A 25,913-nucleotide genomic window follows, 5' to 3' on the forward strand; every position below is an offset into this window, starting at 1 on the left:
GTGGACGCTATTCTGCAAGGTGTGGCCTACCTTTGATCCCTGTGAGAGGGTGTCTGCTGAGAGGTGAACTCCTGGAGTGACCTGTCAGCATCTCCAAGGTTTCTCTCTGGTTGCCATGGTGCTGTGCTGCCTACTGGTGGGTTCAGATGTTAGGTGTTTCCACTGCTACTGAACAAATAGCCCTATACTATGGTGTATGTGTTATGAACTTAAGTGGGGCTCATTTTTCGCATTTCCTTAGAAGTGCTTACATTGTCTTGTCTTTGTCTACTCTTTTTTTCCATCCAAGATGGCAGCGCGGCAATAGCACGCAGTGGCCGCTCCAGACCCAAAGGGTATGGCTTTGTCTACTGTGGTGGTTTTTTTTTTTTTTTTTTTTTTTGGTACGTGCACTTGTGCAACTGTTTGCTGAGGAAGTAGGGCATGAGCAAGGTGATTCTGTGGCCTGATGTCATGTCTCTGTCCCAGGTTTCTTTGTGCCAACCACTGGATGGTGACAATTAACCCCGTACTTATTTGCCTCAGAGCATGGTGCATCGGCTAAGGTGTCCGCAAGCCTCACCCCGAGACCATTGACCAGTGAGAGTGGCAGTCCCGCACCCATTAACCAGTGATTATGCAGAGGCCTATCCAGTTTTGTGTTCTGCTCTTATTGCTGACTAGCTGGAGAACTGGAGCTCTCTGACTGCTTGTGCCCAAAATGACATTTGAAAGAAATTGGGTTGTGAGAACTTCACAACTCCACCCTCTGAATTCAAGACTTTTTGAAACAAGCAAAACATTCCTGTCTTGTTCTATAAATCCCCTTTTGAAGCACAGTGGCCAGCACAGCTGTTGGGTCTCTTGCCTGCTCAGCTGTCTGACACATTGAATGGAGAGTTTGGTTAACTCATGTATTTGTAGTACGGTACAGTACCAGGCCCCTCTCAGCTCATGCACCAGGGTCTAGTATGGTTGTGGATCAGCTATCTGAAAATTCAAACTCCTACATTTTTACATTTCTCCACACGGGGATGTGGAAGCCCCAGTAGAGTTTTATTTTGGCCTTATGATGGAAATGCACATGACTCCCAGCTGGCCTGAGAGAAGTGCTCATAGGGACTGAAACCAGTGTTGCCCCTATGATGGGGCTGATCAGAGGGACTAAGGCTATTGCTGGCCCTGTGCCAAACAGTGATGTGCGGCTGAGTGACTAAGTCACGTAGTGACGTCAAAAGTCCGCTGCATCCTGATCAGGTCCAGACACAGAGTACATAGACTAGAAGCCAGAGAAGTGTTACGGCTGCAGCGATATGTCCTGCAAGTGCCAAGCAGGCACTGAGACTCACCAGGGCGAAGTCCATATAGAATAACACAATGGAACCACTGGCACAGAGAGGCCCACAGTTCCCTGATGTGACATCCTTAACTGATTTTTTTTTTTCCCCCCTTCCCCTGGACCATGGAAAACCTGAGTGTTGCTTGAGCCCGAAATGAAGACAGATGTTGGAAATTCTGTTCTTTTATGCTCTGTCCATTGTAGAAGGAAAAGGGGAAGGTAGGGATATTTGTATTGAACCTTGCCTAGGAATCCAGACCTCCCTGCTCTTTATCAGTGGGAGCATAGGGTAAGACAGTAGTCGTGTGTGTGTGTGTGTGTGTGTGTGTGTGTGTGTACATGCGAGCGGTTGAGAGTGCTCTGACTGGGAACTTTCTTGTTTCCCTGCATAAAAGGGCTGGCTCCCTCCTTTCTGTCAAAGCACTAGCAGAAAAATTAATTGCATCAAGCGCCTGCCATGAAAGGCAGGCTCCGGCACTGATTACAGCAGTTGCAACGAAACGTCGGCTTGTCTTATTACCGTAGACAGAGTCACAGTGACGTGAGGGAGGGTGTTGGGGGTGAGCGGGGCACAGATCACATTTGGCTGTGAGGGCGTGCTGGAATTTACTGCCTTTGTTACTGCAGTAAAAAGCAAAACCCTGACGTGATGTGGTCCTTCTGTTTTAATGCCCCTAATTCTGCATTTGGACTACAAAGAATACCTACTGTTTATTAGTGAAGTTGAGCGATTGACCAGAGGGAATCGGAGCAAGTCCCACGGAGTGGTATGAGCTCATTCTCTTTCAGACGCTACCAGGGCTAGATTTAAATGATCTCGTTTTGCCTCATCTACAGACTTGCGTGGTTGTGGTTGTGCTGTAATGTCTTTGAAGGCAGAGTGGGGAAATGTGGCCTATTGGACAAGGCTTTGGGTGGAGCAAGGTGGGTGCTCGTACTCTCTGATCCCAAGTCAAGATAATTACCTAATGCTCCTGCCTGTCAGGAAGCAAGCTGGACAGTATCTGGGAACGGTGGCGAGCCTGTGGGTGGCATCTCTCGGTTCATAAGGCGTAAGATAAATGTAAGACCTCAGTGCTCTGCACTCCCAGGCAGTCACAACTCTTCCACCCACCCTGACCCTGTGTTCCCCATCCCTGTCCGCCGTTCACAAAATCAGCAACTGTGCCAAAAATAGCAGCAGCATTGCCTGTGTCGCAGTGCCCGCACTCCCCACCCCCTGCTAGGCACTGTCCCATCTGTACAGTTTCATACCCTGTTAGTCTGTCTGGAACTCGGTGCTCTCAATAAGACCGGCTTTAACTGCGCTGCCCTGGGAATCTCGATAATTACTTCATTTATTTCTTTAGTTTGCAGGGGAGTGCAGTCTTGCCAATAACAACCCCCCTCCTCCATGTATGCAAAAAGAAGGTTTGGGCAGTTGGAGTAATTTCTGCTGCAAAATGGGCAGGTTCTTTTTGTAGACTCGATTCACCGTGGGCTTTGATCCCACCTGCCCCTCCATTTTTTCATAAAGACAAGGACACACGTTAATAAGCATGACAGAAAAGGTACCACTTCATGTTTTCTGCAACATTTTGTTAGAACTTGCCTGTTTTTCTGCAGGAAATGAATTACCTCCCAGCAATTAACCTATTTAAGAAAAAAAACACCAGAAGAAGCATTTAAATGATGGTGGAAATCCTGCAACGGCAGCAGAAGCCTTATTGATTGCAGCAGGTATTCATGCAGCACATATTAGTTTGTAATGAGCGCTGCGCATGACGGAGAGCCTACGAGGGCTGATAGCTGTCGGCCAGGCCTGCTCGCTGTCTTCTTGATCCACGTGTTTCAACAGCTGCTGCTTTCTGGTTAAAAAGCTGCAGCTGAGCTGCTGGTCCAGAAGGGTCATACCCCACACACACACACACACACACACACACACACACACACACACACACACACACACGGCTGATCAGCTGCAATGAGATCAGAATTCTGCATTGCCCCCCATTGAAAGGGTCTGTTGAACTTGCTCCCTCTGGTGGAGGGAGGACAGAGCAGTGAGCCTTACCGTGACCTTGTGACCCTGCCATCCGTGAGTGTGTGTTACCGTGCTGGCAGCCTTCTTGCCTTGCAGATTCCTTGCTTAAGCTGACTTGAAGCTCCGAGCCACCACTTCGTGCATTTTTCACTGTATTAATTCCAATGGTTTTGATTTATCATGGAGGCGCTGCAGCTCAGGAGTGTTTGTAATGTTGGTACGTGTCTTAGGTGATGCAAGGTTTTTTGACTGTTAGCTGGGTTGCCAGCCTGCAGCGTTGATACTGTTGGTGACCCCGTTCTACCTCAGCTAGTAGTGTTTGAAGTTGTTTACTTCTGCACCCAAGTCAAATTGTCTCTTCCGAACAGTCCCCACTGTTGCCATTTTGCACATTGCCAGACAGGCTGAAAGCCAGGCGACGCACCTGCCATGTTGCTGTGTGGTATATGTGGCCGCCTCTGTGGCTGTCACAGTCAGCTCCTGGCATTCTACCCAGCAGGCTGTGCTGTCAAGGCTGACAGTCTTTTCAGGCCACATCACAAGGAGGAATGCTCAGAGTGTTTGGGAGTGCCATGTTGACGTTTCAGATCTGTAGGGGCCCCATGTCGAGGGACTCCGAGGCCTCCTGCTGAGCAGACAGGGACAGAAAGGGTAAAGTGCAGCGAAGTGTAGTTGTGCTGAGGTTACTGTCACTGGCACATCTCCTCATTCATAAACCCCAACCCCTGGCACTGGAGTACTCCGGCAGGAAGCACCTTGAAAGGAGGCACGGCGATCCTACTCCCCCTCCATACACACACACTCCCTACCTCAGCCCCCAGCTGGGCGTAAAGAATCGCTTGTTTATGTCTTCCTGCAGTCTATTCGCACGGTTTGTATTCGCCGTTCCAGTTGCTTAGCAACCAGGCCATTTGGCTGGTAGCGGCAGACGTGCCTGCGTTTGTGCACGCGGCCTCAAGGATCGTGCCACCCTCACTGTTCCTTGCCTTGCTCTGGTTCACAGAGATGTCAGAGCCGCAACTCACCTCTTTTCTGACCCGCTCTGCTCTCCCCGCCCTCCCCATCCCCGTAAATGTGTGTAACAGGCAACGTTTCCCCGGAGAGGGACAAACGGATTGTTGTTGCAAGGTGCCCGCCCACATCCCACCTAGGTCACGCCCCTTTCTTGGGTACCTCTGCGCTCATGCTTATTCATGGCATGGAAAGGATATGGCACAAACTGTGATTTTGCAGCAGTGCTGCTGATGCTGTATGACTGTGCGCAGGAAGCCTCTCTTTTGCCTGCCCCCAAATCCCCTATCTGTCTGGGCTTTGTCACCATTCTAATTGTACCGGGTAGTGGTTTTTGCTTTCTGTGAGGTGGTAACGGTTTTGCTCTAGGAAGTACTGGCTGTGGGGTAGTGGTGGGAGGCGGCAGCTGCAATATAAAGTGGGGAAGTCAGGACATCGTGTGCAGCCAGTCAAAAGTTCCTGTGTGCAGGAAGCAGAGCAGTTGAGGGACAGAGCCAGAGACACAGCGTACAACTGTGAGTGAGAATGAGATACTGGAACGGCTTGTAATTGTGCCGGATCAAAGCACTTGGATGGCGAAACGGTGATCTTGCAGAGGCAACCGACCAAAAAGTAAGCTAACAGGACAAACTGTGTCATGTGTTGCCAGGTGGTTGTGTGACCATCTGCAGCTGTCGCAGAATGGATTAGGTCACACAGTCAGGCTGGTGTGTCTGCAAATAAAGTACCAGTAAAAAGTCGGAGTCCACGTGCTGGAAAATATTTTTTTTCATGAGGCATTCCGTTAGCAAGTTTGAGCAGGATATCAACTGACATGTCCTGTCCTTCAAGCTCTTCTACAACAATTCCCATGAGAAGTGGGGCCCTTGTGAGTTGCTTTACTTCACTCTCTTGTCGAGTCTTTCTAAAGTGTGACTCAGGTGTGCTCAAACTTTGGGCTGGTACTGTAAGTACAGGAGCTGAAAATGAGCCCTCTTTCTGCTCCCAAAGCTCTGTGTTTCTGCTCTTTGCCTATGATGTTAAACCAGTACCAGAGTAACATGCATCTCCTTCAGGGCAAAAAGGCCTCTTAAGAATCCAAGTCACATCAGCCAGGCTTGTCACCACATCTGAGCTTCTGACCACAGATCAGAAACCTTTCTCTGTATTTCTCCTCAATTTTCTCTGTGGGGAGCTTCTTCTGCATCGTGCTTAGCCACAAAGCAGTAGTGTCTCTTTTTGTCTAGTCTATTTAGTTTCATTTTTGTTCCTGCTCACACGTGTGTGGTGCTGATTCGGCAGGTTGGCCTTGTGGCAGCAGCGTTGCTCTCCACCAGTGCCTTCGAAGCAAAGGGGCATGAAAACTACGCTCCTCTCCTGCCCTCCTGCCCTACAAATGGAGCTAATAGGAGTGCAGCAAAGAGGGCAAGGTTGGGAGGTTCTTGGCTTTGCAAAGACAGATGGTGAATATATAATGAGGCACCGTGGTCTGTGGATTTCACATTGATGCAAACCAGAGACTCGGTAACCACATGTAGACATGGCCATGGGGGTTGTTCATACTTTCCGTTTTTGTGCATTCTCTGGCTCCATGCATGTTCTACAAGTGTGCAGCTGGAGCATACAGGATGTTAATAGAAGCTCTTTGGTACTTGATGATAACTGTCTTTTGGATTCTGTCCAAACCATAAATTGTTCTGGTAGCATGACCTCAATGCCCTTATTTTCTCTTCTTCACTCATTTGTCTGGCGATGGCTATCCTGATCGGTTGAGCAGGACTATGCAACTTGTGTCCACAATGTTACGAAAGTAAGAGCTCAGAAAGGGTGTTCAGGAGGTTGAGGTCTGAATCACATACTTCACTGTCCAAGAGGAAAAACCTCCTATAGTGAGTCTCACAGACAGTCCTGGATCACCACTAGATATGGAAGACTGCTGGTACACTTCTCTGTCATATTACAGTTTCTAGTTACAAGTTTGAAACATTTTTTTTTAAGTTTATTTCTAATTGTATTTTTTCTCACTGACCTGTTGCTAGATGGACCCATTGCCATTCAAACTAAATTGGAGAGTGGAACCACCTCATTCAACTCACTTCCTCAATGTTTACAGCTCGTTCCTGGTGTCGATTAAAAACTTTGCACATGTTTGTGGGAGGAATTATTCAACAACATGGAGGGAATAAGAGTTTGTTGTTTGTTCATTCCTTTTCAGTTCATCTTAATTATGTAGCTTGAAGTTTAAACAAATATTAAGTTTTTTTTTTTTTTTTTTTGTTGTATTATAGGTTTATGTAACATAGAACTTAATTGATAAATAAGCCCGTAAACATTTGTTTTTATCCTTTTGTAGATTGTGGCTTTGTAGTTCAAAATTAATTATGAACAGACTTCCAGTCAAAGTTGTGTTTCCCAGTTGAGGAGTTAGTGTAATGGTTTTCAAAAGCGTGTATGAAGAGGAATGTCTGTAAAAGGGGTTTCTTGGAGTGTTGCAATACTTCAGTTTTTTGAGCATAATCATTGTGACTTTTGTGGGATAATTCCAAATTATTTTTCTTCGGTTTTTGGGATATTTCTCTTCTCCATTGTAGGAGGCCCATCTTCATTCCTCACAAGTCTGTCACTGTAGATTTCTAGCTTCTCAGCATTGTTTTTTGTTTATTGTAAAATGAATGTGTACTTGCTGTGTGCTTCTTTCTGCTGTCTTGGACTTTGCCTCAGTTTAGTCCTTTAAAACAAAATTTCTCATAAGGGAGTTCATTCTTGAATCATTGGGCTTTTCAGGAAATCAGCCAGCATTCTTTAGGTTATAAGAGCAGAATTGCTCTGTCAGATTCTTGTTTGTCTCTAGCTACTGCATGCCTTGCCCTCATCTTTTCTTTGAAATTGTTTTCCAACTGTTCAAGACAAGCTGCATAGATATAAGCGCTTTTGGTTGGAATTCTGTTTGCTCCTGTCTGCACAATTGATTTTGGGTCTGATTTATTGTGCGACACTTACTCCTTTCTGAGATACTGAGCCGGGGTTTAGCTAGAAGTTGCAGGAACGCAGAGCAAGTTTAACCACAGTTCTTATGACTGTCTTAACATATTCTGTGATCCTTTGTTGGATATACATGGTACCATGTTTGGAGGCAGTGCTAGTCAGAGTCTTGTTCCTGGTCATCTGAACCTGTCTTTCTTCCTTTTCTTCAGGCCAGAAGACCTGTCTGCACCTCCATGGCATTTTCCCCTACGTCTACGTCCCCTACGATGGCTATGGGCAGCCTCCAGATCGCTACCTGCGGCAGGTCGCATTCAGCATTGACCGGGCACTCAACATCTCCATGGGAAACCCTTCATCCAATTTGCAGCATGTCTTCAAGGTCATCCTGGTGTCAGGAATGTAAGTTTTGCTTATCCTTTCTTTTACACGATTGTGTGTTATTTATCTAACCATTTTCTTAGAGATGACTCACAATGTGAGGTTTGTATCCTGAGCTACTTACAATTATTTACTCATTTATACATATGGGTAAGCTTTACTAGAGCATTTCAAAGTACCTGGGCTAATGGTACTACAACAGGAGAGGGGGTTTGAGCCAATGTCCTTTCAGTGCAGAGCTGCAACCCTAATCATTCCTCTGCCTGTTGCCCTGTGTATAGTGCTTAAGTTTATCCTTTTGCTTTTATTCAATATACAGGGTATAAAACCAACAATGCTTAATGTATTTGTATGGTTCAGGTTTAGTGGTAACAGTAACCTATGTAATTCCAATGTGAGGCAGCATCCTTACAATGTACCATGTTTTATATCATAAAATCTGATTCCTGGTGAACACACACACACACACACACACACACACACACACATCTTCTGAACCACTTGTCCCATACGGGGTCGCGGGGAACCAGAGCCTACCCGGCAACACAGGGCGTAAGACTGGAGGGGGAGGGGACACACCCAGGACGGGACGCCAGTCTGTCCTGGTGAACAATGTATCATTTTTTTCTTTATACTGATACATAATCAGATAATAGTAAAAATTTATGTTTTTACATATATACAACCTTGAGATCACAGATGCATATTTTTTTTTAGAATCAGTTTGAGTATTTATTCACAAAGAATGAACTTGCAGGTCATAAATGCATTTCTTTTCGAGCTGTTTAGGACACGTTTTCTTGCAGTTTTGAAGAGCTTTGTAAGGTTCCTCATTTTATAGAACACATCTCCACAGCACAGCATCTTCAAGGTAGTTGGAGGTTTTTTCTTGTTTTAAATGTTCCGGTTAGTCTTGTGAATTCACATAATCCTAGGACCTCTTCCCTCATTCAGCTTTTTTTAATCTGCATACAGAATAAAGCATAGCTTTTGAAGAACTGACTGATCACTTACTACTGATTTTTAATATACAATGATTTGCATTCAGTCCTACAATGACAGATGTAGATACTGTATTTTTTGCATGCCTCTATTCCCACACCCTTGATGAATGAAAAGGAAAATGTCCACTAATCTGTCAGCTTCAGAAAAATGTCAGTGAACCAGCAAAGGGAGTTTTCCCAGTGGTCCTGCCTCGACAAGACCCGTTCAGCACTGGTGTTGCAGGGAATGATGCAGGCAGACTTTAAGTCAAAGTGCACGCTCATGTGAGACATCTCAGCTTTATCAGGCTCCTTCTTGACTGGGTTCTCTTTTCTCTCCTTTGCTGCAGGCCTTTCTATGGATACCATGCAAAAGAGAAGCAGTTCATGAAGATCTATCTCTACAATCCACAAATGGTGAAAAGGTGAAAATTACATTCACCTTCGCCTGGGGTTGCAGTAGACTACAGTACTGTGCAAAAGTTTTACGCACTTGGTTAGGGGAAAAAGCTGTAAAGTGAGAATGCTTCCAAAATAATGCTCTTAATTAATAAACTTCCTACAAAGCTTAGTAGCCACCCATTGTCAACAACCACTTGTCCCGAGCAGGGACACAGCGGGCTTGGCCAAGGTCCTGCTCTCTGGCAGGTCTGGGGGTCGAGTTCTGCTTGGGGTGTCCTGCGATGGACTGGCACCCTGTCCTGGGTTACTGGGTTAGGCTCCAGTTCACCATGACCCCACTCAGGACAAATGGTTTCAGACAGTGTGTGTGTGTGTGTGTGTGTGTGTGTGTGTGTGTGTGTGTGTGTGTGTGTGTGCGCGCGCGCACACACACGTGTACTTTCTTTAACGACATACAAAACCCTTACTGTAATACTGTAACTTTTTGCAAAAGGAATACTTGGAAATCTAAAATATGCTCTTTACCATTGACACTAATGCAGAAAACATTAAATAACCATCTAAAACAAATATTTCTGTGAAACATCTAAGTGCCTTTTGCACAGTAAAGTACATCAGTTATAGTATCAGTCAAATGTTTTAATACACTTGCTGGACTCCTTTTTTTTTTTTTTTTTTTTTTTTTTTTTTTTAAATTGACATTTTACCTTCATAGTTCTTACATATGTTTGGGGTATGTTTTGGGTTCTTAACTTGGTGAGGAATGAGTGACTGCCAATCTATGTATGATCATGACCACCATGGACTTAGTAAAGATCAGCAGTTCTGTCATCAGTAAAGCGACACCTCTGTGCCTCACGGCTGGACAGTGGAAATCACACAGGCACAACTCATGTGCTCACCATCTCTGTCTTTTACAATACTCAGCAGTTGCACCAAAATATTTCAGATCTTAACTCATAGGTCCATCAGACTGACTGCCACTCTTGAAATATCCAGTTTCTATGCTTTTTGGCCCAGGCAAGTCTGATTTTGTGCAGGTGAACTCAGACTTTTGTCTGGTACTGTTTCTTTTTTTTCTTACTGCCATACATGGTCTTGTTAGCATTATGATTCCTGTTGAGTAAAAATTAAGACTTGTGCTGACATTGTATGCACTGTGGTGTTAACCCTCCTTTCCTATTCATAGGGAGGCCCACAAGTTTGATGTGCAGATACAAGCTGGTGTGCTTGCTGTCTATTTTTAGTCTCAAGGGCCATCAGTTAGACCCCACTGCTATCTAGAACCGGAGATGCAAGAGTCAGCTGCTCACTCTAGCCAAGATCTGTGCAGTGTTTAATTCATGACATACACCGAACACCATTCTAAGTATAGTTTTTTGCAATCCCTGAGTGAGAACCTTGTGCTATGAATATCAGGTATACATTTAGGTTTGTTACATGTTTTTAGGTGGTGTTTTGTCCTTATTTTTCTACTTTTGCTTTATTGTAACAAAAGTGAAAATGTCTACCACCTGTAGAGGCAGGTTTTGAGATGTCCCCTGCCTCCACTTGTCCTTGTCACACAATCCAATGTTCGGTCCAGGGTCTGCGAGCTGCTGCAAGGGGGTGCAGTCATGAACAAGAGTTATCAGCCCCACGAAGCCCATATTCCCTACCTGCTGCAGATGTTCATCGATTACAACCTCTACGGCATGAACTTGGTCAACCTGGGTGCGGTCAAGTTTCGCCGGAGCCGGCAGAAAGGTAAGACAAGGCAGAGATGGGCTGGGGCAGAATGGGGGCTTATTTTGCGTGCGTGTGTCTTTTCAAAGGATATGTCTCTGCAGTGATGTTCGAAAATGTTGTTACCAAATGATAGCTACATTTTGTAGTAATAATTATTGATTTACTGTAGCAGTGCTTTTCTTCAAAGTATGTGTTAGGGAGTCAATTTGTAAAATTACATCTTTTTTTTTAAGGAGTCATAATAATGATCTACATGTTATAGTCCCTGTATCTTCATCTTGCATATGTTCACCTCTGCATGTAGATGTGTTTCTAACTATGTGAAAGAAATTATTTAAAATAATTCATGTATCAAAAAAAACATAATTCTTCTGACCCCCTCAGTGTTTTTAAGGTGATTGGTGTTCTTGGCTTATTAGCATCAGCCTGAGGCTGTATTTCCAAAACAGAACTGCATAAAAGTGTTATGTGGTTCAGTTCCTCGACTCTAGAGGATTTGGACTTGGTTGGCCATGATGGAGGTTAGGTGGAGTTTAAGGAGACAGTAGCTTTGAGCTGTTTTCAAAAGCTCTTGAAGTAGCTTCAGGAGACAATGGCCAATTGCTACCTGTCATACTGTCTTCCCACCCTTCCTCCCTGCCTGCCTTCTTAATGGGGCCTGACAGCAGCCCTCTTATAACCTGAAAGCTCCTCCCTCAGGCTCTGCCCTGCCTCCCCAAGGCACGTATTTCTGCTGCTGAGAAGCAGGTTCAGTTTGGGGCACTCACACCGTCACTGTCTCTTTTCACCCCCTCATCTCCTCCCGCTCATATCCCCTTTGGTGGAAACATAGGGAGGAACGGGGCTGGGGTGCACATCTCCACCCAATACCAGTCTTTACACGTCAGGTGTTTTCTCTCATCGAAAGGCTCCCTCAGGGGAGGGGAGCAGGGGGATCATGCTCTCAGATCTTCACACGTTCAGTGGAAGCTTGGGAATGCCCTGGATATTTGCCAGCTTGCTGAACAAACTCAACCACAGACATGTTGGGAAGAGTGATTTGGAGTATTTCCTAATTTTCGGTACACTCTGTTCCTCCTCCATCACTTGGAGCCAGAAATTCACTCCTCTTCCTAATAGTATTTTCCTTGTTTTTCATAAACTGCTACTGTGGATGAAAACTGATCTTTCTGCGATAAAATGTAATGCAAGCAAAACTTATCCATCCATTATCAATAACAACTTGTCCAATGCGATTGTGGTAGTCCAGAACCTTTTTGAAAGCACAGGTCGCTCACTAACACACTGAATCTTCCACGCACGCATGCACGCACGCGCACTCTACTCATTTAGGCTCACCAGTTCACCTGAATGGTTGTTTTATATTTTGGGAGGAAACCCACACAGGAACATGCAAATTCCACAAAGACTGAGCTGGATTCAAACCCATCTGTAAACATCCGGCTAGCAAGCTGTGAGGTACTAGTGCTACCCAGAAAGCACACAGATGTAATGTAGCGTATACAGAACATACACATATAAAGAATGAATAATAACATATTACCACATATGCACACACATCAACACCTACACCTGTTTACCACCATTTCATCCCACACATATACCTAGTTATCATTAACAAACACCATTTGGCATGACTCCCCTACTTAACCCCTACTCAACAGTGAAAAAGGACTTGCGCTGGAGAAAGAGACAGAGAAGGACTAGTTCTGGTTCCCTTCTCTCTGGCACCTAGTCCAACTAAAGAATTCAACAATAAAGATTATTGAATTGAAAAATCCTGAGTTAGTGTCCTCTTGTCCCACAAAATAATATATTTGTCACGCCATAGTTATTCATTTTGAAGACTATAAATGAAGTTTTAGAGACAAGGACCAAAGACCAGTTTGGATTAGTGGAAAATACTTTCATTATCAGGAGAAACAAACTCCTTTTCTATCCTTCACTCAACCACAGTTGTGAAGGTGGAGCTTTTCCCTCATCTCTTGCCAACACCACCCGTTTCCTGTTGGATGCTTGTGAATGGAGAGACTAACGGGCAAGTTTGTTTGATCTCCAGGAAGCCCTAATCCTGAGCCATGCTGGGGTGGGACAGGTATCTGCCATTTCATGCCTCAGTGGTCGTCTTTCTTCCAAGTATAGGCAAGGTTTTCTGCTCATCCCAGCATGAGGCCGCCGGGTCCAAAAGAGTTAATCAACTGGCCGGCAGTCTCATTTTTAGATTAACCAGGTTTTTGAAACGTTCAGGCAAAAAAATTCCCATGGATAAAGATAAGATTTTTGTGGTTAACGTTCCTCTCTGTTGGGGTGGTTAGGAAAAGATTTCATAGAATTGACTTGCACAACAGAGTTATGACAATGTCATGTTGCCCACCTGTTTGGGTTTCTTCTTCCCCTACATGAAGGAACAGGTATAGCCATTATTATAACCCCTTATGTTTGATAGAAACATTCTTGGTTCATGGTTTCATAGACCCCAGCATGAAGTTGAAAAGAACAAATATGTTGGGCCCAATTTGAAGAATGTGCAGAGAATCTTTTCTGACAGTGGCCAGGCACACACATACAAACATCACCTTCTATTTTTCCACAGAGGAGGCCTCAACCCCCATCCAGGAGAAGCGGGCACCTAGCAGGAGGTCCAGCGAGACCCACTGGAGGAGCCCCTGCGCTATAAAGCTTTCTGACTCCATACTGGGGGGCACCTTTGTTCGCTGGGAGGAGGATGCCATTCCCTGGTGAGATTTTTCAAGAGCCATTCCTACTTTTTCTGTCTGCATATCTGTGCTTTCCTACTTCCATCAACATATCACTTAATCCATTGGTGTGTATATCTCTCTCGCTTTCTTACTCCCTCCATCTGCTACAGTTCATTGGTCTTGGAGGAGGTGGAGAAGCAGAGCACTTGCGAGCTAGAAGTCGACGCAGTGGCCGCCGACATCCTCAACCGTCTGGAGATTGAGAGTAAGAGTGATTCCCATTAACCCCTCCATTGGCCCATTTTTTGCAGGGGAATGGCATCCCTGATTTGCCTTATTTAAACAAACTAAGTTAATTTACTATCCAGGAGTTATACTGCAACCTCAACAGTTCAGTCCAGTTTTTTGCTTTGAAGATGCTGATCTGGGGCACAAAAACTTTGAGAGATGCTGGTTGGCTGGCTTTGTATGTACCAGAAATGAAGGAAAGGATTACTGTGATCTCTTGACTGGGTGGAGAATTTTGATATGCTGCTGCAGGCTGTGTGAAGGGAGGGAGCCAACTCAGGTATTACCTGGCATTCAGGCAGCCTAAAAGGAATGTCAGAGAGGCCCTTTCAAATCAAAGCTCCCATGCTATTTGCCTTCCTTTGCCTGCTCCACCACACCTGCCACTCCATTACTTATATGTTACTGTTTCAGGTCTAAAGCAGAACACAGACAGTTGACTCCTCTCTTCCTGAGAGGTAATTCCTCTGCAGGGAGTTGAGAATAATGGCAAATCTAGGGATAGAGAGAGATACAGTTGTATGTTAGTCTTTTGAAAGAGTGTCTGTTGTGGAAAATATATAGTCATCAAAGATTGGGTAAGTCTGCTTCTTCAAAAACAAATAAAATGAGTGCATTGTGGATAGTGGTTTTGATTAGCAGTTCTCCATACATTGGCCTTTTGGCTGTGGTCACACAGATTATATGTAGAGGGTTAGTGGCTAGATGGTGTACCATATGTTTTTTTGATATAATTTTCCTGGTACTGAAAATCTAAAACCAACTTGGAGCAGATGATCAGGAAGCTGTTCATTGAGAACTGTTGTTAATTCTGCTCTTAGGCATGTAGGACTATCAGATCTTCTCTACTCTTTCACTGTTTTGTGGTCCATAAAGATTGGTTTTGAGGGAAAATGAACTGGGTATGTTTGGCAAGATTACATCTTAGTACAGAGCACTTTTGCTCCATGTGCTCCAAGGTCTGAGCTTTGTTGTGTGGTTCTCTACCATAGATCAGATTGGGAGGAATCCAGGTCTTCAGGCCATCTGGGAGGATGAGAGACAGCGGCGACGGGACAAGAACGAGTCATCCCAGATTGAGAGTACAGAATCCCAAGGTGGCTGACTTAAATATGGGGAACACCCAATTCCATGCCAGGAATTCACCTCATTGAGTTTGGATCTCTCTTAAATAAATAAAGGGATGTCCTTACAGAGAAGTGATGAAAAGATGACATTAAAAATAAATGTTGCAGAAAAACAAAATTCTTTTGTCCTCTGCCACCAAAATGTTGTTAAGAGAGCCAACATTGATAAGAGTTTGGATTTCTAGATGTTGATTTGCAGTTTGTTGGTTTCTGTGCACATCAGTGAACTATTGCCCTGTCAGTTTTCATATTTTATCCAAATGGGTATCTTCAGCATGTCCAGGATACACAGTGCTAAAATATCCTTATCTACATGAGACTGAGTACAGCCTCTCATCACATTTTAATGGGATTTTTTGTTTCTTTCAATGGGGTTTTAGATCGGGGCTCCATCACCTCTGTAGAGAGTGAACGGATCTTCATGAAGAGGTTGAAGGACATTCTGAGGGAACATGAGTTCTTAATGTAAGTGCTTACACACACACACACACACACACACACACACACACACACACACACACACACACACACATATATATACTTTCTGAACCGCTTGTCCCATATGGGGTCGCGGGGAGCCAGAGCCTAACCTGGCAACTCAGGGTGCAAGGAGAGGGGGAGGAGACATACCCAGGACGGGACGCCAGTCCATCGCAAGGCACCCCAAGCAGGACTTGAACCCTAGATCCACTGGAGAGCAGGACCCGGTCCAACCCACTGCGCCCCCCTCTCAGTAAACAGGTTCCATGAAATTAATAAAATGAATATAGGTGAAAATTAATGGATTCAAGAAACCATTTAAATTATCTTTGATTATGTCCATACTATTAGGTATTTACTAACAAGCATTAGAAAGGGCAGAATTAATTGGTCTGATTAATAACCACTGAATCCTGACAATTTTGTGTCTGTGCATCCCCACTGTTATTTATAAAATTACACCTTTTGCTTTCTGCGATTGATTTTTGTAATCGTAATTGAATAAGTGCTCAAAATGGAATCATTCACTTTGTATGTTTTTATATTTTAAATCTTTCTAAGTGTTTTTGTCATTATAAAAGTACTGAATTTAAGGTATACAAGTTTTTGCACTGATTTTGTCAAAGATGACTTGGTTTGGGTTTTGATTTTATATGAACTTCACCTTGTCTTACCATATATATGTTTGGTCTTCATCAGAACTCAAGTCTTGGCATCTTAACTGTCAGACACCCATAGAAAGACTTGAGTGTATTGCTTCCATCCCATCTCTGGTGTCCTGCCTAAAGAACAGTCTCAGAATGAAATTGCTGTTAAATGAGATCCTTCACAACACATGTTCCTGATATATCAGGAAGTCAGCCCGTCACTTCCAAATAAAACAAGGGTCCACACCATCCCCTTGCATACCTTCAAATGGGTAGTATGCCAAGAAATCCTTGTGACAACTTTGAGACTCAGTCTGTGGTTTACATAAATTGTTTTGGTTGTGATATTGCCGTTTTCATGAAGTACATGCTTAATCACCAAGTTCTTTTCTGAGTGCTTTGCGTTCCCATGCAGTCCCGATGAGCAATTTGGACTAGTGAAGCTTCTGATAAATGTTTCCTGATTCTTCTTAGCAATATGTCAAAAAAAGTCATTCCATGATAGGGTTCTGACTATAACGTCCCATGCCGTTTTCGTTTTCTGAAATTCTACATCTTAAGAAGAAAGAATTTACATTTACATTTATTCATTTAGCAGACACTTTTGTCCAAAGCAATGTACATCTCAGCAAAAGTACAATTTATACATTACATTAAGAGAAGGAGACATAGCTGCAGACATGAAAGTCTCAAGCAAACCTGTTATAAATAGTGATGTGGTTGGTTCAATTTGTCAGTTGTATCAAACCCAGATGGCTTTTGTTTATGATGCTTGATACCAACAGAAAAGGGGTGGAAAATGAAATCAATTCATCACAAAGAGTCTTTTGCCAAAGTAGTGTGGGTGACTTTGACTCAAGGACCATATCTCCTGTTTCCATCCTTTTGTTCTTTTCCTCTGCTGCCATTCCAGAACTGGCCCACTGCATTATAGGTTGGCTTCAGACTGGCAGTGCTGATGAAAACAGTCATAACTGAAATGTGTTAATTATGTCAGGATCTGTAGGCATCCACTGGATCTTGCACATCAGACCACTGGAGCTATCAGTAGCTAAGCTATTCTGGAAGTATTTCCATCATTTGGTTGTCACACTTTAATGGTATGTTCTGCATGAACATTTTGAATTAATGGTGAGCAGTACTGAATTTTTAAATTAAAGCTCCAAGGTCTGAATGACTTGTAGCTGGAATTTTGGTGGATTTCTTGTTCAGTTTTGGAATGGCGATGATGCTGAAGCCAGTGGAGGTCCAGAAAATCGATAAGCATGGAGCCTGTAGCTAAAATTTATCTGGAACATACCCAGGATCCATTGGCTGCCTGCCAGCCAGCTTCTAATTCATATCCCAGCACATACTGTAACCATTTCCCCTGATTAGGAAAGAAAGCAATGCTTAAAAAAGCATGATTGCATTAAACGCAGTCCTGGGTTGTTACTACATGAATCTCAGTAATTATGATGTGACATTTTCCCTTCATTTTATCCTTGTTACCAGGTCTCAGTCAGGATCAGTAGGCAGTGTTGATGAGTCAGGGCTGTTTCCTGTTGAACTCTCTCTGCATCCCGACTTTCTGACCCCAGAAGTCTTGCAGTGCACCCCAGCCAACCGGGTGGAGGTCCACAAAGATGTGCAATCAGGTAGGACACCAGAATCTGTGCCTGGGGCCACCTGAGCACTTCTGCTTTTTGATGTCATTATAAAGATAATGATGTGAGCATTTCTGTTAATTTGTTAACTCTTAAGACTAAGTACTTCAGGTGTCCTAAAGTATTCATATTTTCCCAAGTCATTTGTCAGCCTGTGAAATCACTCTTTTGTGAATCCACAATATTGTTCTCTCAACTCTGTACTCTCTGTTTAGATTCTAAAAAAACCAGCAGTAAGGAAACAGAAGAGGCCATTGTGGATGAAGAGGCTATCCTGAGTCTCTTAGAGAACAGTCAGACCTTCCTTCCTCTTTCCCAAAGAATTGTCCAATCACCCATTCTCGGTACAGTATTACATGGCCCTCTGGAAGTATTTCCATCATTTGGTTGTCACTCGGAGGGGCCTTCGGGGCATTGTTGATTTTCTTCCTCAAGTCCAGATGCAGCATTTATGCGTAACTTAAAGTGCTTTTATGTATGTTCTGCACTGGAGAATGTTTAAACAGTTGTAACTTGGGCAAAACTGCAGCCATTTTAGTGATTGATTCTGGATTTTATATTCCATAGACAACAGTGAAGCTATGGTGGACATGTTGGCGGGCTTGGAGGATGACGGCTATCAGGCTGACATGCCGAGGAATGCCTCTCAACAGAATCTGTTATGGAGCACAAGCTGTCTGTACAACAGCGATGAGGAGGAAGCGGGACCTGAGCTTGAGAAGCAAGAGACAGAACTAAGTCTGATAATGTCACAGAGATGGGACACCGACCCTGTGGAACACTTGGCAAGAAAGAGGTACTCTGTGGTTATAATTTTAAAATGGTTTGTTGACTTCCACATGGCCAAGTCAAGTGACAAAATAGTGTTCTTTCCAAGTGAAGATTAATGTTTATAGTATTTTTATGTGGTTTTATTGTGGGTTATGTCATTTATTTGGGGTTATTTACTTATTTCACTTGTTTTCACTGCCACAATTTTCTGCAGGCTTTCAATGAAGGACTCAAATGAAAGTTCTAGTGAGGAGCAGCAGGAGTCTTCAGACGAAGACATGGACTGGAGTGGGAATAATTCCCTCTTCGCCAACTTGTCTATACCACAGCTAGACGGAGCTGCAGATGAAAATAGTGGTTAGTTTGCTACATTATTGCTTCTGGCATGAAGGATTATCTTTTTTATTTTCTTCATGACCTCCATGAACCATTTCTCTTAAGTAGAATATTTGTTTGTTCTTCTTCCCTTAGATACGTCACTAAATGATAAAGGCTCCAGAACCCATTCATCTCTTACAGTCTCTGACAAAATCCTGAGCAAAAGGAATCTGTTCCCAACTGAAACAGTTCACCTGGAGCCCCCGTCCTCAGCCAACGTCCTACTGGAGTGCAAACACCCAGAGCATAGGCAGACCCTTTCGCTAGATACTGAGGAACCTGCAGAAAAGCACTTTCATTCGAAAAGCTCCATTACCCAGGAAAGCAAATCAGACTCTACTGGGTACAAGATGAACAAGGAGAGCCCTTACATACAACCTGTAAAACATCCTATCCCTTTCAGTGTTGCAAGCAAGCCTGAAATCTCACAGATCAGTGCTGAGAAGATGGATGTTCTTCCTTTGTACTCTTATGAAAAGAACAAGTCAGATCCAGATGGCCTGACTTTTGGAAATGGCAAGATCACCCAAAGTAGGAGGAAGTATAGCAGTATCAAAAATGTGGAGAAGAATCATATCGCCATTTTGCAGAACCACAGGAGTTTCTCCTTGTGCTATTCCCAGCTTAGAAATTGCCCTGCTAAGACTGATGCAGAATTTGCTATGAAGGATACCAAAAGTCCACTTCTGCAAGGTATAAACCCATGTCAGAACCCTGCAGATGAGGTAGATCCCATTGCCCCCCAGGAGAGTGAGACAGGAAAGAGTAGTGAAGAGGGAGATATGGGGGAGCTTAAGATCAGGTACGAGGACTATCAGGAGAACAAGACAGAGAGGACAATAATAGGTCAACAGGAGGCACATTACAAGTTTTTCCCTAGTGTAATCCTTTCCAACTGTCTCAGTCGCCCTGCCAAAAAGGGCTTGAACAAAGGACTGGTTGACACCAGAAAACTCGAGCCAGAGCGCAGAAGATCCAGGCTGAAACTGGGTAAGAGGAAAGCTGGCACAACAAACCAGAAGTCTAGGATGAGTACTTTGCAAAGTGCATTTTCTGAGAGTCAGGATGGTACAGCCAAACTGTCAGCAACAAATGCTGCTGAGAAGGGTGAAGTGTCCAACAAGCTTCCAGTAGGACCCTTGGAGCCCCTGGAAGAAATTCCTGGTGGTCATGTTGCTGCTTCTGAAGCTTCTGTTGAGGACAGGCTTGCCCCACCATCTGATCAACCTGCTAAGGCATCCCTTAACAAGCCCTTAGGTTCTCATGGTAGTAAATACACTTTAAGAGCAAAGCGTAAGATGAGCTATGATAGTGAAGATGGCGAGCCACCTGGAAGTTCTCACCAGATAAAAACCAGCCTTGCCCTCCGAGATTCCCTCAAAGATAACTATGTGCTCAGTAGCCATGAGTACAAATATCAAAAACGGAGAAGGATCTCAAAAAAGGAGCCACCGATTATCATTAAGTACATTATTATTAATAGATTCAAAGGTCGGAAAAACATGTTGGTAAAGATGTCCAAAGTAAATCCTGAAGAACATCGGGTACTGTTGACACCAGACAGGTTAGAGGAATACAAACGGTTAGCACCACTAAAAGATTTTTGGCCCAAGGTTCCACAGTCAACTGCAGTCAAATATCCATTGTGTGAGCCAAAGGGAAAGAAACATCCAAAGCGGAAAACGAAGATTAGCTCTACACCAAAAAAACCTGTGAGTTACTCTCAAAAAGAAAAAGACAAGGCTTTTAGGGTAAAAAAGACTAAAGGTAGGAAAAAGCTGTTGACTCTTCCTACCCTACCCCCTCCATCACCATTTTACAATGAGTACATTGATGATTGTTTTACTGACTACACTGATGTGATGGTGGAATTAGGTTACTTGTCTGAGAGAGCTTCCAGTCCCACAGATTCTTCGCCTCCTCGTTGTTGGTCTCCTAGTGATCCTCAAGCAGACACAGCTCCTGATACTCAATTGATAAACCCATTAAACGATCCATGTCTTACCTCTGCATGCCAGGAAACCAGTGCAGAAGTTTTTGGTAGACAATTTCGAAACAGAGGGCGAGGCAGAAAGTTGACTTCCAACAGCCCTAAAAGGAGAAGAGGCAAGGCTGCAAAGAAGAATGTAGAGCAGCAACCTGCCAAAAAGGAGAATGTGAGAAGGAAAAGCAGTGCTGGGGCACAGAGGAGAAAAAAGCAAAAACCAGATGGCACACAAGACAAAAGCCATAGTGACAAAATTACAGCTCCCCAAAAAACTAGAAAGCCTCGTAAGAAAAAGCTGGTACATGGTACAAGTGATTCACTTCCAAGGGATCAATGGGACAGTTCTCAAGTCCTGTTTCCAGAGGATGACCTACCTCCAACAACAGGGACTGCTGGGGATCTACCTTCTTTGCAGCAGACAACATCCAAGATAGAAAGGGCAGATGATCTATGTCCCCAGGGTGTTTCCAAAAGTCAGTCATTGACAAAAGACTTGGAGTTAAAATCAGAGACCTGTGAGACTTCTATCTCTGACATAAAGGAAACTGTTTATTTGCAGCAGGGGGTCATTCATGAGGGAGGTAGCGTGGACAGTTCTGACTGCACTCTGGCATCTACAGTTCCTGATCCGAGGACAGTAAAGCCTTCCAGAGACGGAAAATTACATGATCACAACTTGTCACCAGCTTTTAAGAGTACTGGCCTCCCATATTCAGTCATCACATATAGTAGGTCTAGTTCAGATGTTCAGACTCAAAGTTTAAACTTGAGTTCACAGCAGGGGTGTAGTCCCATAAAGAATTCTGAAATCAAGACAGAGTTTTCCAATGTGCTGCCTTTGAGTTTTGAAGAGGGCCAAACATCCTCACAGGGAAAAGCTTTAGGAAAGAATAAGCGGCGTCCTTCAAAAAAGAAGGAAAACATAGATGCTGCTGCAGCAGCTCTATCGTTAGTGCCCCCTAAAATAAAGACCTGCCCCAAGTCTAAATCAGAGAATACTGAAGAAACTGCCAAAGACTCCTCACCCCTGCCACCCTCCAGGAATGGTGAGAGAATGCTTCTTCCTAAGACACCTTCTGGACTTGCCGTCCTGAAAGAACTTCTACAGAAAAGGCAACAGAAAGTACTTGAGGGAATACAGTCTGAAGCCCAGCCAGCTACAGCTGAGTTGACTGACAAGGTGCCGAACTCTGTGGATAAGCCAGCAAAAGCTAAACGAACCCCCTCTTCCACACCCCGAAAGCCTAGAGCGTCTAAGATGCAAATTCCAAAGGAAAAGAAACCCAGGTGCAGGAAAGGCAAAAATACGATGCAGGAGGAGCCTGTGAAGATTGAGCCACACCTGTCAGATGACAGCCCAGCTTTCCTCTCAGACCCTGGTTTTGACAGCTGTTATTCATTTGAAGATAGCTTATCTCCTGAACTCCCACATAACTATAACTTTGACATCAACACAATTGGGCAAACTGAATTTTGTGGTCTTTACATGGGCAACCAGTTCATGTTAGCAGATAAAAACCTGCCTCAAAAGTTCCTTAGTGACGTGACCCAAGATCCAGTTCCGGCTCTGGGCCTGGACTTTGAGAGCATGCCTGAGCAAATATCGGGTGTTGGGGAGGAGTTCCAACACGGATCAGAGTGGCACAAAATGGGGTCGCTCAGTCCTGACCTCTTTGACAAATCAGTGGAAAACAAAGAGGGATTCCCAACTCATTTATCAGCACCTTTGCTGGATCCAGAAAGTGGTCAGGAAATAGTTTCTGCCAGGTTCATGAGGAGTAGGGAATGGGGATCCAAAATACATGGCGTAAGTCACTTTCAAGGATTTCATTGTGAGAGGAGAGACTTGCTGCTGGCCTTTGACCCCTTCCTGCCACTGTCACTAAAATCCACAGCTTTTGCAGATATTCTTGGATCTTCTGCTGGGGACCTTATGGAAGGGAATGACACATTAACAACCCCTAGCAGCTCTCCGAGGTCAGTCAGTTCATTATCACATGTGAAACATACCAGTCAGTGTTTAAGGAGTACTGGTGGAGGTGCCCACATTCTGAAGCCCCTAATGTCACCTCCTAGTCGGGATGAAATTCTTTCCACTTTGATAGATTTGGACCTCTCTGAAGCCACATACCAGGAGCCCTACTGCAGTGATCCTTCTGATGCCCCTAAAAAAGTCAGGTATTAATCTTATTTACTCTAATGGCAGTGTGTAGAATATATTAGGCCTTATATTTCCCTGTCTTTGTAAAACATTTTTACCCGGAAGTCAAACATTCAAACAGTAAGATCAAGTCCTTGTATTATTTGTCTTTATCAAGAACTTACCTTGATTTTCTGTTTCCCTTATAATGTTCTAGGGAGATTGGTGGACGGAAGCTAACAGTTGAAACCAGGCTAACAAGGGAGCTTGCAGAGTTTAATGGGGAATTTTCTCAGGAGGGCCTGCAGTTTTGGAAGACTGCTTTTTCTGCCATGACTTGTCCAGGCTCTCCGTCAACATATGGACCTAGAACGTTGGAGTCTACCAAGATCCAAGCTGATCCAAGCTCAGATTCAGTTGGAGATAAGAAGGTAGTGTTGCTACCCTGCAAGAGTGCACCTAGCCGGAACAAGGTACAGTTGTGGCTTAAGGCCAGGAAGGAGTTTGAGCGCCTTCAGAAAGAGAGGGCTGTCATTGTTCGAGAGAACATCCTTACAAATCAAGATCAAGATTGCTGCACAGATGAGGCTATAATTTCAGAACAGAAGTATGAAGAATTATCACCCATTGTTCAAAAGTCAGAAGACCCTCTTGGGGAATCAGAGAAAGTCACCAGTTCTCAGCCTTTCAAGAAGAAGAAACTGGATCTTTGCCTCAAAATCTCCTCTCTAGAGAGGGCAGAATCTCAGCACAGTTCCGTTGGTTTCAGGTCAAGCAGAGCTGCAGTGGAGGCAGATGGTGTAGAGTATGTGGGCAAATCAAGTTCTCCAGACTCACCTGTCCTTCCACCCTGGCAACAACCTGCTTTGTCTTCCCCCAAGTCTGAGTGTTTGGATGAGGAGGAAAGAGGGTTGGTGCCAGAACTGGTGCTGCGCAGGATTTCTGGCTCCAATGATCCACTCTGTGCTTCACCTGAAATTAGGCAGGACAAGGACTTCCTCTGTCCGTCCCCATTCTCTCCCACAGTCCAAAGTGGGGACAAAATCAGCTCCATCCTGCTCCACAGCACCCCAGTTAGCCGGAGGTGGAGGAGTAAGGGTGACTCAGAGCCAGACTGCAGCACTCCCATCATTGAAGGTAATGTCTTTCTCTGTTATGAGAAGCTCGCTCTCCACTAGTCTTGTTAATTAGAGGGAGGGAGAAATTTCACTGTTTTTACCTAAAAGGGTGAAATATTTATGACTGCCATTAAGACTTTATGATCAGCTAATCAAGTGCCCAAAAATTGTTACTCTGTAATGGTAATTTATTGAATGAAGTTCAATTTGAAAAAATCCACACTTTGTTTTATCCCCCTGAATGGTGCACTGCCACCCACAACCTTCTTGCTCCTTAGACCCTAAAATGACTTTGCATGGCCCCCTTCTTAGATGTAGAGTCCAGATCGCAGAGAATACAGCAGCGCCGAGGAGGTTCTGCTCATACACTGAGAAGGGTGCTCCTTGCTACCCAGATGAAGGTCAGACCAAAGACAATGATTCGCACATCTGTAACTTAGGAACATTTTGAAAACTATTCTGTTTCTGTGGTAAATGGAAATTGTCACATTTCCAACCCATACCAGATTTTTGATGTTATGTTATAACAACAGTTATTGATTCTTAGTCATCTTTGTCCTGCAGTACTGTGAAGTCAGTGAGTGCTAATGGCTGCTAAAAGGTATGAATCCTCAATAGGCCTATGGACTTATGGTTTCCTTCTGTTTCTCCAGAATCAGTTTGCATCTTTGAATGTTCCAAAGATAGAAAACTCAGAGATTGAAGGTCCATCCATTAGCAACTCCTATGGTTTCAAAGTGAGCATGCAGAATCTCCAGGACGCAAAAGCACTACATGAAGTGAGTTCAGCCACTTGGCACAAATACTGTGAGCAGAGGTTGTATGTCTTACTGGGGTTTGGGCAGAATGCAATCTTTTTGTGACTCTCTCCCCGCATCCCGCAGGTGCAATACCTGACCGTGATGAGCATGGAACTCCACACTCGGACTCGCCGGGACCTGGAGCCTGACCCAGAGTTTGACCCTGTGTGTGCCTTATTCTACTGCCTCAGTTCTGATGCGCTTCTGACCGACTCTGAGAAGACACAGCTGATTGGTGCCATTGTGGTTGACAAGGACTACCACAGCTCAAGTCAAGGTGAACAGGAACTATCTTTTGCGTCTACTTTTGAGACTGTGACCATGAAGTTAGTGTAGAAATTGGGGGTTGAGGATGAGTTGATTTCTAAGATGCTACAATACACAGCTTTCACAGACCTGTCGTGCAAATCATTTACTGCTTTTGTAAGTAGTAGTTATTTGGCAGCCATCTTTTGGATATGTGGAGAACAAGGTTGGGAAAGAAAACTTATTGGTGTGTCTCTCAAGGTTCCAGAAGCACTGCACCTCTGCTAGTGAGGTCAGGAATATCCGGCCTCCAGGTCACGTACACTGTCAACGAGAAGGAGCTTTTTCAGGAAGTTACTAACATCATGAGGAGGTACACTTTCATTTTTTTGTTTTGTTTTCACCAACGATATGAGAGAACTGCTTGAATTTCTCTGTGTATAGTTTTTATGGTGGATGTGGAGCATTTGCCGTTTAGATGACGTGGCCAATAGTGTTGCTTGATTCAAGGCAAAAGCAATTAAGGGGAGTCATCTAGTGGCAGAAAGAGGAAAAACTTGTAGGCAGTAGGTGGCGTAGTGTTTAGAGCCGTTGCTTTGCAATCAGAAATCCAAGGTTCAAATCCTTGCACCTGCTGTAGTACCCTTCATCAAAGTGCTTACCCTGAATTGGTACAATAAAAATACTCTGATCTATAAATAGATAAATAATTTTCATCAGCTCTGTTTAGAACCCTAACAAGGTGCCATGTAGGCAGGGCAGAGGCCAAAGATGACAGG

The 25,913-nt window shown here is 44.1% G+C and overlaps 1 protein-coding gene across 2 annotated transcripts in view; it reads left to right on the plus strand.

Moving 5' to 3' along the window:
- The window catches only part of rev3l (REV3 like, DNA directed polymerase zeta catalytic subunit), a 48,570-nt gene that overhangs the window by 12,265 nt on the left and 10,392 nt on the right, over positions 1-25,913 (plus strand). For both annotated transcript variants that reach the window (XM_018743756.1, XM_018743755.2), the window contains exons 2-18: positions 7,526-7,715; positions 9,028-9,102; positions 10,665-10,825; positions 13,401-13,545; positions 13,677-13,771; positions 14,787-14,891; positions 15,302-15,386; positions 17,543-17,685; positions 17,910-18,038; positions 18,262-18,490; positions 18,680-18,822; positions 18,937-23,008; positions 23,188-24,107; positions 24,401-24,489; positions 24,742-24,867; positions 24,973-25,165; positions 25,396-25,507. In XM_018743756.1, coding sequence (XP_018599272.1) covers positions 7,526-7,715; positions 9,028-9,102; positions 10,665-10,825; positions 13,401-13,545; positions 13,677-13,771; positions 14,787-14,891; positions 15,302-15,386; positions 17,543-17,685; positions 17,910-18,038; positions 18,262-18,490; positions 18,680-18,822; positions 18,937-23,008; positions 23,188-24,107; positions 24,401-24,489; positions 24,742-24,867; positions 24,973-25,165; positions 25,396-25,507 — 7,012 coding nt within the window. The remainder of the gene's footprint in view (positions 1-7,525; positions 7,716-9,027; positions 9,103-10,664; positions 10,826-13,400; positions 13,546-13,676; positions 13,772-14,786; positions 14,892-15,301; positions 15,387-17,542; positions 17,686-17,909; positions 18,039-18,261; positions 18,491-18,679; positions 18,823-18,936; positions 23,009-23,187; positions 24,108-24,400; positions 24,490-24,741; positions 24,868-24,972; positions 25,166-25,395; positions 25,508-25,913) is intronic.

The sequence above is a fragment of the Scleropages formosus genome, chromosome 1 (genome assembly GCF_900964775.1).
Source record: "Scleropages formosus chromosome 1, fSclFor1.1, whole genome shotgun sequence".
In the NCBI taxonomy this organism is placed as follows: domain Eukaryota; kingdom Metazoa; phylum Chordata; class Actinopteri; order Osteoglossiformes; family Osteoglossidae; genus Scleropages; species Scleropages formosus.